Here is a 14453-nt window from a genome sequence, read left to right on the forward strand (position 1 = left end):
CCCAGCACCTGGGAGGCAGAGGCAGGAAGATCTCTGTGAGTTTGAGGCCAGCCTGGTCTACAGAGTGAGTTCCAGGATAGCCAGGGCTACACAGAGAAACCCTGTCTTGAAAAACCAAAACAAAAAAGAAATGAAACATAGAGATAATGCTTGTAAAGCTTGGGACATGTTTGAGTAATTATTAAACAATAGTGGTAAAATGCTGAAGAAGTTCATGCTAGGAACATTCATTGAGCTGGACATGGTAATAGTAGTGCCTTTAATCTCATCACTTAGGAAGTGGAGGCTACATAAATGGTTTGTGGCCAGCCTATGCTATAAAAAAAAAAAACTAAAAAAAAAAAAGCAATGACAGGATACTTTGTAGGAAGGCACTATTTATCCTTACCTGAACAAGTTATTTTATATAGCTTTTATATCATTGTTATTTCTTTTACATTTGTAGAAATAGATCCACATAGCCTGAACTAGTTTTGTAGATCATTGTTGATGTTTACATTAAGAGAGTGAGATTATAAAACCATAGTTTACCTTTCAGAAAAGAAATGTTCCTAATCTTGGATATGACTCATGGCATAGAGTTCACTGGGATGAGGAATGCATGGCTGTGGGAGCAGCTCCTGTGCTTGGTGCCAGAAGGCAGATTGGGGAGCAGAGAAAGGGGGAATGACTGATTCTCAGCTGGCTTTCCCTTTTCCCCTTTTTATCTGGTCTGCAAACCAGGCAATGGAATGGTGTACCCACATTCAGGTTAGATCTTAACCTGCTCAGCTAATTTTTCCTTAGAAATACCCTTACACAGCCGGGCGTTGGTGGCACACGCCTTTAATCCCAGCACTCGGGAGGCAGAGGCAGGCGGATCTCCGTGAGTTCGAGGCCAGCCTGGGCTACCAAGTGAGCTCCAGGAAAGGTGCAAAGCTACACAGAGAAACCCTGTCTCGAAAAAACCAAAAAAAAAAAACCAAAAAAAAAAAAAAAAAAAAAAGAAATACCCTTACACAGAGGTATGGTTTATTGATGCCTATATGTATTTAATCTGATCAACCTTACAATCAAAATTAACCATTGTAATTCATCTCTTGTCAATTTGACATCCAAACACGTTACTTTTAAACCACAGTACTTCAAACATCTCATTTTTAATAATGTAAAATATGTTTAGTCCTTTGCTAAGAATCTCCAGAATCTTAACAGTTCATTTGTCCAAAAAAAATCCCAAAGTACAGTCTCTTCAGAGATTCAAATCAGTCTCTTAACTATGACCTCCTGTAAAGTAAAAAAAAAAATGCAAATTATATAGTTCCAATATACAGTGTCACATGCCAAACATTCCATTTCTAAAAGGAATTCTAATTCTGAAAGGAATATAACAAGGAAAGATCAGATCAAAGCAAGACCAAAACCCTAGTAAGGCAAACACCGAACCCTGTAATTCTGTATCTGGTATTCAGGGCTCATGGTTGCTTCATCTGGGTTCTAACAGGCTTGGGTAGCTCTGACTCAACTCAGTGGATTGCAGCATTCATAGCTTCTTAGTAGAAGTTGCCTGGTTCTGGCATCTCCAGTCCCTGTTTAAATGTAGGCTTCGCCTTCCCAGTTTCATGAAGAGCCTGATCAGGAGCTCCAGGCAGAACACCTGACACTGCTATGAGTTTCCTGGCATCAGCAGCTTTCTGGAGCCAAGACCTCCCCAACATTGCAACTCTTGCATTTTGCATGCCTACAAAACCAGCACCATGTAGAAAGTGCCAAGATCCTACTGGGACAACAGCGTCAGTAAACTCTGTGTGCCTTCAGGACAGTCTCTGTTCAGTTACTCTCTTAAAAATATGTTCCTTACCTTGAATAAAATACCTATGGTGAGCCGGGCGGTGGTGGCGCACGCCTTTAATCCCAGCACTTGGGAGGCAGAGGCAGGTGGATCTCTGTGAGTTCGAGGCCAGTCTGGGCTACCAAGTGAGTTCCAGGAGAGGCGCAAAGCTACACAGAGAAACCCTGTCTCGAAAAACCAAAAAATAAAATAAAATAAAATAAAATAAAATAAAAATAAAATACCTATGGTGGTTAGTCATCTTGCTGTTAGTCTACATTTCAGAAAAGGTTTTGTGTATATTTTTACTATTCCACATATTAAAATTGATTAAATGTTTAGTTAACATTTATAAAAAGATAGTATTTTTAGTGTACTGTGGAGTAATTGAGTTCTATTTGTTTAATTTGAATTTTACATCTATTTACTATCAATATAAATTAGTAAGTATAACACTAATAAAACTTTATGCTTGTTGCTTTTTTTATGTTCTTACTTTGGAACAGCAATATTTATGGCTCATTTCCATAGACTAGATTATTTTTTTAAGGTATAATCTCCCCATGTACCCTGGGCTGACCTCAGAATTTAGTGTTCTTTTGCCCAAGCCTTCTTAGCTACTGGCATGTAGCACCATAACCAGCCTTTAGATTAGCATTTTAATGACTCTATGCTAACTCCATTAGCTATTGCTACTCTCTAGTTTGCCTTTCTTGCACCAAGAACTCTCCTCATTGTTGATGGGTGGAAGTTATTCTATCAAAATCGTTACCATTAATATAATAGTGTCTGTCTCAGTATGATCAAGGGAGGATTACAATAGTAGCTGAAAGCTCTACTGTACGTACTTCCCTCTGGGTGTTGGCGCTAGTTTAACACACTTACTTTCTATCCCCTGAATCAGAAGTAGAAATTTAAAGGTACTGACCCTGCATTTTTAGTGGATTTTCTCTGTAGTAATGTGTCTGAGACAGCAGTTACAGTTTTATAAAGTTGTTTACTCCTAGTTGTAATTACCTTTGATATTTAGGGGCAAATTATGAAGTAGAGTAATTGAGTTTGTCATAAGAAATACTTAATATTCTACAAATTTAATCAGAAAGCTTAAAATATATTAATTTTTCTTTAGAGTGATCTGATCTTCCAGGTATGGATGATAGCTAATCACATTTAGGATATAATTTATAACCATTTAGGATATAATAATAGGAAAACATAATATTTTACTTGTTTCTGTTTATCTTCTGTGCTTAGCATTCCTTGCTTTTGTTAAGTCCCTTAACTGTTTTTGATTTTATTTAAGGTAGGGTATTATGTATCCCAGGTTGGCCTTGAACTCCTGAATAACATGTCTTAGCCTCCCAAGATGGAATGACAGGTTTGCACCACCATACACAGAGTTTTTGAACACTTTTAAAAAATTCTTTCAATTTCAATTTTTTTTTCCAGAGCTGAGGACTGAACCCAGGACCTTGCACTTGCTAGGCAAGCGCTCTACCACTGAGCTAAATCTCCAACCCTAATTTGTTTACTCTGTTTATCATTATTTGTGTATGGGAGAGAGGGGGGAGGGGAAAAGAGGGAGAGAGGGGACGGGGGGGTGGGGGGAGAGATATGGAGAGAGGGGGAGAGGGGGAGAGGGGGAGAGATTAACACACACCATAGCATGCATATGGAGGTCAGAGGATACCTTTTGGGAACTGATTTTCTCCTTCTGCCATGTGTTCTAGAGATCAAAAGGTCATCAGGCTTGTGCAATACGCTCTTTTAGGCACTGTACTGTCTCACCAGCCCTGAATATTTATTGTAGCATAATATGCATAAAATTCAATTTTAAATGTTTAATTTAGTGACATCAGGTATAGTCAAACTGATTTATAATTACTAATAATCCATTTCTAGAACGTTTTTTATCATCTCAAATAGAAACTTTGTAACTATTAAATGATAATTCTCTATTTCTCACCCTCCCTAACTCTGGATACCATGTTTCTACTTACTGGTTTTATTTGTTTGTTTTTGAAACAAAGTCTCAATATGTAGCCCTTGCTGGCCTGGAACTCACACGTAGATCATCAGACTGGCCTCAAACTCACAGATCCATTTGCCTCTCCTTCCTGAGTCCTGTTTTAAAAGTGTGGGCCACCACACCTGGCTTTACTTTCTGTTTTAAATTTACCCTTTTTAGGTATCTCATAGAAGTAAAATAAGCAGTGTTTGTTCTTTTGTGTCTAGTTGTTACTCAGCATAATATTCTCAGGATTGATGTTGTCACACATATCCTGGATGAGCAAGATGGTCCATGAATGTAGAAGTTATTGCTGTGCAAGTCTGATGAGTTGAGTTCAGTCTCCAAAGCCCACATGGTGAAAGGAAAGAACCAACTCCTCAAAGGTGTCAGTTTGAAGCATCAACATTGGAAGGGGAAACATAGACATCTAGTCTATATATAATTTATAGGAAGAACTGCTGGCCTCCTTGCTTAGTTTAGACCCCTCAAAAGTATAAGGGAAGCTGCAAGACTGGTAGGCTGGTTGATTTTTTAGTTCACAGATTGGGAAAATATTTAGATCTTAAGATTTTGCAGTTTAGGAGGACAGGGAGCAGAGTCTTCCTTGGTATCTAATAACATCTTAGTACAGAGCTAGCTCCTGGGGAATGGCTTCTCTACCTCCATCATTTATGATATTGTCACTAGATGTTAAGGCATCTAGTGCCCTTTTTAGTAAATTAAGGACCCCTAAGAGGGCAATTGAGTATGAGGAAAAGTAGTCACATTTAACATGGATATTCAAGTAGAAATAGTACCCAAGTAGACATCTAAGGAACCGAATGTAGAAGTTCTGGCAGATAACTAGACACACAAGCAAAAAGAGTTGTACCTGCACATGACTTCTTATTTTCAGTGCTAGAACCTAAAAAATAAAACACTACAGACAAAAAAAGGAAAAGGGCTTCAAAACTCAAGATTCTCCACCCAGTCTAGATACCACTTGTCTGCAAGGTGAGACATAGCTGTGTACTTACAAAGACCAAAGTGTAATTATTTAGCAGCTAAAAGAAGATTGATCTAGATAACCAACACATGTAGACGGTGGGTAAATAAAATATCAGCAAAAGTTTAAAAAGGGCTCAGTGGTTTTCACAAGGCTTCTGGATTCTGACCCCAGCTCTATAAAAAGTACTAAGTGAAGACTATGTAGCTCAAAGGGAGTAAATTTGGAGGGCAACATAACAATGTATTACTTTTAGTTCTAGACCATTTTAGTAGAACTTAAGTGTTGGAGGAGCAGCAGTAGTATGAGAGTGGATAATGTGGGAATGATGTGTCTCAGTACTTTGAATTATTTACTGTAGTGACTGGGGGGTTTAGAAACACAAGGGGAAACAAATTAATACTCTACTTTCTTTTTGTTTTTAAAAGATATATTTTTTTTTCATTTTATGTGTATGGGTATTTTACCTGCATGTATGTCTCTGTACATGTGTGCTTGGTACCCATGGAAGCCAGAAGAGGGTGTTGGCTTACCATACTATACATAGAAAGCCTTAACTACTCATATAATTGAGATTTTTTTTGTATCCTTTGAATACAAAATCCCCAATCTTACTCATTGTCTCCACTCTTATTATAATTTAAAAAAGGAAAAACAAAATTCAAACCTCACATCAGGAACTTGTAGCTTCAAAGCTTTAAATCATAGTAAAATTTAGATGACAAGAAATTTCAGTGTTAAACTGCTGTATCCCATTCATGAAGCCTGAGCTAGATGTGGTGGTAGGTGGTATATACCTATAATCCCAACACTTAGGAGGCAGAGGCAGGGGGATCATGAGTTTCAAGCCAACTTGGACTGCATGGAAAGACTCTGTCTAAAAAAAAAAAAACCGACAATAATAATTTCATAACCCTATGTAATTTTAATACTAAATCCTTATATTGTACAAGAAACAGAAAATTATAACTTAATGTCATATATGAATGCAGTAGTTAATTAAATTCTTTAGTAAAATTTTAACAAATAGAATTCACTAGTGAATCATAGTTTTTTGCTGTAAGTTTTAGGAATTTAAAAACACACTGGGGAGTGTAGCTTAGTGAGTATACTAACTAAGCATGTGTGAGGCCCTAGGTTTAATATCTCCAAAATACAAGAATAGGAGAAAGAAGGAATTTAAGACTAATTCCATACTAGGAAACTTACCAATAAAACATATGATTGTATTAGTAGTTGCTGAGAAGATAATAGGTAGAATTCTGCAGATACTCTTAATTAAAAAGCAAAACTAATATGTGTGTGTATGGAAATCACTGAATTTTAAACAATTTCTTTAAAACAAAATAGTCTTTTAAGCTCTAGGTTGATAAAGCTGTTTTAGTTATGAAAATCTAGTAGGAGGTAATCATGACTGTTAGCACCTTTTTTCAATATTGCTGCTATTTTAGCAAAATCAATAATGTTAGAAAATAGAACAGTACAAATAGAGAGATTGACTTACTATTTCCTGTTGAAAAGAAAATATCTTCCTGGAAAATTTGAGTCTCTGATTTTTCTGTTACATAGGATAGGATGACTAGAGGCATAAGCTTTCACTATACTGAGTTTTTCAGAGCACTGATTGCCTTAAGACAGCAGAACAAAAAGCAAATCAGAGTCCAACTTGTGCTACCAAAAGCAGAGTAAGATTTTATAAGAGAGCTATCAGCACTGGAGAGATGACTTAAAGGGTAAAGGCACTTGTTACCAAGCCTGATGGCCTGAGTTTGATCCCCAGGACCCATATGGTGGAAGGAAAGATCAGACTCCAGAGGGTTGTCCTCTGATCACCACATGAATTCTATGGCATCCCTTGTACACACAGCCAAACCCAAATAAATATATTTAACAACAATTTTAGCATTCTCCACAAATATAGATAAAAATGTCCAGTATAATATTAAAATATTAAACCCTCTGACCTCTGCATACACTGTGACACACACAAGTATGTACATACAAATTTAATGCAATTAAAAGTGAAGATTGTTATTTGCAAAAAACAAACAAACAAACAAACAAACAAACCCAAAAGCACCTAAGCAAATTTGCAGTAGGAGATCTTAACAAAGTAGGTATCTATTTAAAAAGAAACTTGTGGAGTATTGGTGCATAGGCTGTAATCTTAGCTACTTGGAAGACTGAGGTAATAGAATCATGAATTTGAGGCCAACTTGGGCAAGAGAGAGAACCCTACCCCAAAGGGTAAAAAACAAAGCACGGTATGGTTGTACATGCTTGTAATCTTAGCAAGAGGCCGGAGGTTCAGTTCTTCAGTGCCATCCTGGGTACATGAGAACTTGTCTCATAAAAGCAAAACAAAACAAAAAACAATACACCTCTTTCCAACAGTGATAAACTTAAGGATGATATCATATGATATTGCCAAATATGGTAGTGAATACCTTTAATCCCAGTACTCAGGCTGAGACAGGCAGATCTCTGTGAGTTCCAGGCCAGTCTGGTCCATGTCCCAAACAAACAAACAAACAAACAAAACCAGCCAACGAAGTTGACCCATATGTGTAACTTACTTGGTGAAATGTGTTCAGTTTCTGTCAATGCTGGGGATCACACCCAGGGCCTCATTTTATCATTTCTTCAATACCTGAGCTATGTCCCCTGAATCTCTCTTCAAATCTTTCTTTTAATTGGGTTGTTGATTGTTAATTAAAATTAACGCCATAATCTGATATCTTCAATATACCTACTGTGATAGCTAAAAATACTCACTGTGTCTGGCTTGAGCTTCTACAGGTGTGCATGCTGTTACAACTGCTGTGAGTTCATCTACGCAGGTTCCCTGTTGGATCCTAGAAACACTGTTTTGTTGTAGTCATCCACCACCTCTTGCAAATCTTTCTGGCCATCTTCTGCAATGATCCCTGAGCTTTAAGAGGAGCAGGGTGTGATATAAACGTCCCATTTGGTGCTTAACACTTTACAATCTCTTGTTTTCTGCATGTTGGTCAGTTGTAGGTCTCTGTGTTAATCACTGTCTACTGCTAAAAGAAGTTTCTCTGATGAGGGTTGAGAGATGTGCTAATCTATGGGTATAACAGCAAGTCACTAGGAGTTGGTTTCATACTATGTTCATTTAGCAGGTTCTCCTCTAGGGTCTGTGACCTGTCTCATCACAGGTTCATGGCCCCGAAAAAAGTTTGGCCTTTTTATTCTTTTGTTTTTGTGTTTTTCAAGACAGGGTTTCTCTGTGTAACAGTCCTGGCTGTCCTGGAACTTGCTCTGTAGACCAGGCTGGCCTCGAACTCACAGAGATCCACCTGCCTCTGTCTCCCAAGTGCTGGAGTTAAAGATGCACACCTAACTTGGCCCGTTTTTTTAATTGGAAGTATTTGAATAATATTTTCAGAAGAGTTGTATGGGATGGATGTTTTCTCTCTCCTTATTTCTAGAAATATAGGCATTTTCTTTTCTTTTTTTTTTTTTTTTTTTTTTTGGTTTTTCGAGACAGGGTTTCTCTGTGTAGCTTTGCGCCTTTCCTGGAACTCGCTTTGGAGACCAGGCTGGCCTCGAACTCACAGAGATCCGCCTGCCTCTGCCTCCCGAGTGCTGGGATTAAAGGCGTGCGCCACCACCGCCCGGCGACATTTTCTTTTCTTAACATGATAGTTTGTCTGACTTCAGAATTTTAGGATCACAGTCCTTCAGGATTTTATAAGCATTGCACCTAGGACTTTTCGCCTTTAATGAATGTAGCAGATTAGAGGTCTAGTGCCTATTTGAAGGTCTTTCATTATGTTAGTAGCCCAATATTTCTGTTAGAGCAGTCTTATTTTAACAATCCAGAAATTAAACTGGAATAAATGTCTAAGTCTCATTACCGTTTGTTTATTTTTGTTCTGATTCTTAGAGATCTTCTAGATATGAAAACTTGGAGATTTCTTAGGGAAACATCACAATTCCCTATTTTATTACTTTTTGTCAATTCATTTTGAGATAACATAAGCACTCTACCACCAAACTATATCCCAAAGCCCTTAAGATATTGATGTTATGAAATGTAACAATAGTTGAATTACCTGATTAAAGAGCCAACTTAATTAAGAAAGAATAGCTGTGATTCTATAGATATTCTATAGAATTAGAGATAGAATTAGAATATAGAATATAGATATTCTATAGATATAGAGAAAAAATTGATAGGTGTAAGACATCTATGCCTATAGTAAGGCACTCAGTTGAGCTATGAGAGATGTGCATGGAAACATCTGTGTTATTAATTTGGCACTTGTTCTTGCACTTTAGGACCGCAAACTAACTAAAGCTGAGCAGCAACGGTTCAAAGAAGAAGCAGAGATGTTGAAAGGCCTCCAGCATCCCAATATAGTTCGATTTTATGATTCTTGGGAGTCTATATTAAAAGGAAAGAAATGTATTGTGTTAGTGACTGAACTAATGACATCAGGAACCTTAAAGACGTAAGTTGACTCTGCTAGTACTGGTTGAGATGGAAATCATTTTAAGGAATCATAAATGTTAATTATAAACTTTTTTTTGTAGAGGGGCTGGGGCTAAAGCTCAGTGAAATAGCACTTACTTAGTATGTATAAGGCCTTGGGATTTATCCCTAGTACTGTAACAGCAACAAGAACAACAAAAAAACTTGTGGAATCTATTTCAGATTGAAAAATCAGGATATTATTGCAGTTTATTAGACTATGCAATTCTGAAAAGTTAATGTTTGGGGACCTGGGGATGAAGCTCAGTTGGTTAAGTGCTGGCCTAGTATGAAATAAGGCGTGGGTTCAATCCCAGCACCACATAAAACTGGAACAGTGGCACCCACCTTTCTTTAATCTTAGCACTGAGTTTATATGTATGTGTGGGGGGGTAGAGATAGGAGGATCAGGAGTTCAGGGTCATTCTTGGCTCCATGATGAGTTCATGAGCAGCCTGAGCTACATGAGACCATGCCTCAAAAACATAAAAAAGGGGAGTAGAGAGATGGCTCATAAGTTAAGAGCCCTTGTTGCTCTTGCAGAGGCTCCTAGCACCAATGTGATGGCTTACAACCAGGGAATCTAATGACCTCTTCTGACATCAGTGAGTGCCTGACACTCACTTACAAAACATACACATGCAGACAAACCCTCATACACATCAAATAAATAAATCTAAAAAAAACCTCATAAAAGTTAATGTTTCAGAGATATCATAAAATTTGAGTTAAAAATTATTACAGACTATGATTGCATTTTTTAAAAGATAATGACTTGCTGAGGGTTTGGTCAAACTTACACATCTTGTAAGGAATAACTACTACATAGTTATAGTCTTTTGTTTGTAACCAACTCTTCATTTAGTATAAATTGATTGTATAATCAATTATAAATAATTAAATGTGAAGTGTACATTTTCCGCAACATTTTCCAGTAAAATTTTATATAGCTATGTCTTCCAGTGACTGTATAAGTAATTATTTAGATATAGAGAAGGGCTTTCTTTTTAAAATAGTGCTTCTATTCCAAAAACTCATTCTAATGTGGTTCTTATTTTGAAATGAAAGTACTAGACTTTGTAGCATATCTTTTGGTCATACCATTTTTTTTGACAGTCTGTGAGGTGAGATGGTAAACTTAAATGACTTGTAAAGTGACTGTAAGTCACTGAAAGATTAGATAAAAATGAGGGTTTAGATAGATTTTTTTGCTGCAGCAGACAATAGAAAATAATTTAGGAGCTGGAGAGATGGCTCAGTGGTTAAGAGTACCTGCTACTCTTCCAGAGATCAGAGTTCAAGTCTTGGTATCCACATTGGGCAGGCAACTCACAACTGTCTGTAACTTCAGATTCAGAGGGTCCAGTGTCCTCTTCTGACCCCCACAGGCAGTTGCACATATGTACATATTAACAAATATAAGTAAAAATAAAAAACATTAAATTGTCCAAGGGTAGTATTCCTAGTAAGTAAATAAGCAGAGCAGCTCACTCATAGTGGTATTTATAGAATAATCTGGGAATGTTTGTTTACACATGATCTTTGTTTCTTTATATAGGTACTTAAAACGATTTAAAGTCATGAAGCCAAAGGTCTTAAGAAGCTGGTGCAGGCAAATTTTGAAAGGATTGCAATTCTTGCACACAAGGACCCCTCCTATTATTCACCGGGATCTGAAATGTGACAACATTTTCATCACAGGACCCACTGGATCAGTGAAGATTGGTGATCTGGGACTTGCAACCTTAATGCGCACATCATTTGCTAAGAGTGTCATTGGTGACTAGTATTTTACAGTTTACTGTCTGGGTATTAGATTTGTCAGTTGTATAGGACTAGAACAGAGATGATGAGTCAACTATGGGCTTGGGCAAAGTTTTGACCACTGCCTGTTTTTTAAGGTTTTATTTTTGTTTTACACACACACACACACACACACACACACACTTTTTTTTATTGAGACTAGGTCTTGTGTAACCCAGGCAGGCCTCAAATTCACTATGTAATAGAAGATGAACACCTCAGTCTTGGGATTTTAGGACCCAGCCAGCACACTCAGCTGTTAATTTTCTCTGAAATATTTGTGAATGTGATTTGAAATACCAATTATATGAAAACCGACTTATTTCCATTACACCCTAGTGTGTATATTTTATAGAATGTATTAAGGACTATTATTTTTTAAATTTTTCTTTATTTTACATGTGTGGGTGTTTTGCCTACATGTATGTCTGCGCATATGCAATGCCCATAGAGGCCAGAAGAGGGCGTTGGAGCCCTTAGAGCTGGAGTTACAGACAGTTGTGAGCCACCATGTGGGTGCTAGGAACTGAACCCCGGGTCCTCGACAAGTGCTCTTAACTACTGAACTACTTCTCCAGTCTCATCTATTAAGGACTATTGAAAGATTTTGAGGACTTAAGGAACAAAATTTACTAAATTAATTTATCCAAATTTGAACTAAAAAGATACAAATAAAAAATAAAATCAGATTTTATCTATAGCTGTCTTTTTTCTGGAGACAGGATCTCTCTATTATATAGTTCTGGCTGACCTGGAACTACCTGTATAGTAGGCTGGCCTCAAACTCAGAGATCCTCCTGTCACTGTCTCCTAAGTGCAGGCATCAAAAGTGAGCATCATAGTGCCTGGCCTTTTCTTTTCTTGAGACAGGATTTCATTATAGACCAGGATGGCCTTGAACATACTATGTAGCTGAGAATAACCTTAAAATTCTGATGGCCTTGCTTGTGATTGTTCAAGTCCTAGGATTACAAGTGTGAGCCACCATGCCTGTCTAAAGTTTTTTAACATCTCAACCTAGCCTTGAGTTGTACTTTAGATTGTGCTTCATTGGGACAAAATGTTAAATTGGCATTTTTTGTTTTTGAGACAGAGTCTCTCTACATGGCATTGGCTGTCCTAGAACTTACTATGTAGACCATGCTGGCCTTGAACTCAAAGAGATTCACCTACCTCTGTCTCCCAAGTGCTAGAACTAAAGGTGTGCACCACCTTGCCTAGCCTAATTTACAGATTTACTTTGAAGGAACAGAAATTAATAGATAATTTTAATGGGAAAGGAAACCTTGATGAATATATCTTTTTCTTTAATAAAAATATGGTTGTGGTATTATTTTGTAGGCACTCCTGAGTTTATGGCTCCAGAGATGTATGAAGAGCACTATGATGAATCTGTAGATGTTTATGCTTTTGGGATGTGTATGTTGGAAATGGCTACTTCGGAGTATCCGTATTCCGAGTGCCAGAATGCAGCTCAAATATACCGTAAAGTAACCAGTGTAGGTATAATTTTATTCATTTTACTTTACAGATTGCCACATTTTGTGTTTAAATTGATAAAATTGACTTAGTTGAATTTAATTATGGGGCAAGGGGTGTGGCTTAGTGGAAGAAAAGAGAAACTTTCCTCCCCCCATGGTTTAATTTTATATAACAATGTTAGTTTAACAATTGCACTTAGAAAAGGTTTAGATTTATAAAGGTTTCTATTTATGTACTTGACCTCTTATTAGGGTTATATACAATGCTCTATATTATTTTGGAAAAATTGTACAGGTATGTCATCCTTAATTATGGTACAGTTTCAGATATTAGATTGCTCTTGATTTTCTCTTTTTTTTTTCTGCATCTTGCTATGTATCTCTGGCTGTCCTGGAACTCACTACACAGATCAGACTGGCCACAAACTCACAGATATCCACCTGCCTGTGCCTCTGAAGTGCTGAGATTAAAAGCATGCTACACTACAACCCCTGGCTTGATTGGTCTTAATTTTTAAAATTGGATAGTAAAGATTGACTGCAAGAGTTTAAAGGACTATAATACTTTAGTGCTCAATTATGAAAGAGAATTCAGTATGTAGTTTAACAGGTGAAACGTGTGAATCCCTGATATGAATAATTTTTTGTGTTAGAAATTGCAAGGACTGCAATGACAATAAATGTTTGCTACCCTCAGAGAGCTTACATCTCTAGGAGCAGAATAATAATCAATTAAGAAATAGCTAGCAAGACATGGCGGTGCACACCTGTAATCCCAGCACTTGGGAGGCTGAGGTAAAAGGGTTGCAAGTTTGAGGCCAGCCTGGGCTACACGATGAAACCCTATCCTGAAAATAAGAAAAAGAGAAGTATAAAATAAAAGGATAGGAGTATAGTAAGGGATACCAAAGTAGAATTGGAGTGTTTTCATTGTTTAGGGTGGACTACTTCACATATGGCTGGGTGACTTGAGATAGACCATGAAAGAGTCAATTATTTTAAATAGACAAATGACAATTGTATACAGTTATGTGATACAATATGATATATACAATGTACAATCAATGTAGTTTACCTGTAACTTATTTATCATTTTTTTGTTGTGAGACATTTAAAACTTACTTTTTTAAATTACTTTATAATATGCTATGTATTATTGACTATAGTCACTGTACTGTGGAATATATTTCAAAGCTTATTCCTGCTGTTTAATTACAACTTATACCCATTAAGCAACAATTTCTAATTCCTTCCCAGCCTCTGATAAGAGCTCAGAAATAGAGCTAAAATGACGTTTTAGTTTGTGTCCTTTATTTAAAGAGCCCCAAGTACAAAAGTATTTTGTGCTTGATTTATAAATTATAGTTCTATGACTGTCTTCACTTACATATAGAGAAAGGCATAAATTGCCAAGGAAATCAGGAAGAGGTCAGTGAAGAGATCATAAAGGACTTTTTCTATGAATAGAGTAACATTAACAGGGTCTTACCATGTCACTGAGGCTGGCCTTGAACTCCTGACCCTTCTACCTTAGCCTCCCAAGTGCTGTGTGTAATATGTCTTTTTTGTGATTCTGGGGATCAAATTCAGGGCCTAATGAAAGCTACATAAATGCTCTGCCACTAATCCATACCCTAAGCATAACTGCAATTCTGAATGCCTATTATTTTTATATTAACATACAAAAATGTCATATTACAATTTACATTTCTACCTCTCTCAAAGCTTCTTATATTTTGGATCCAAATTAATTCCAAATCTTGCCAGATTTATTTAGTATATGATAACAAGACTTTGTGATTCTGTATTCTTTAAGGTAGTATGATAGGTGTAGAAGTAGATCTTAGATTATCTCAATCCAC

At 36.9% G+C, this 14453-nt stretch overlaps 1 protein-coding gene across 1 annotated transcript in view; it reads left to right on the top strand.

The window, feature by feature from the left end:
• Positions 1–14453, top strand: part of Wnk3 (WNK lysine deficient protein kinase 3) — a 123624-nt gene that overhangs the window by 34976 nt on the left and 74195 nt on the right. Inside the window, exons 4-6 of the mRNA XM_037199371.1 lie at positions 9115–9287; positions 10866–11086; positions 12452–12609. Of these exons, the coding sequence (XP_037055266.1) occupies positions 9115–9287; positions 10866–11086; positions 12452–12609 (552 nt within the window). The remainder of the gene's footprint in view (positions 1–9114; positions 9288–10865; positions 11087–12451; positions 12610–14453) is intronic.

Source organism: Peromyscus leucopus, chromosome X, assembly GCF_004664715.2.
Source record: "Peromyscus leucopus breed LL Stock chromosome X, UCI_PerLeu_2.1, whole genome shotgun sequence".
Taxonomy (NCBI): domain Eukaryota; kingdom Metazoa; phylum Chordata; class Mammalia; order Rodentia; family Cricetidae; genus Peromyscus; species Peromyscus leucopus.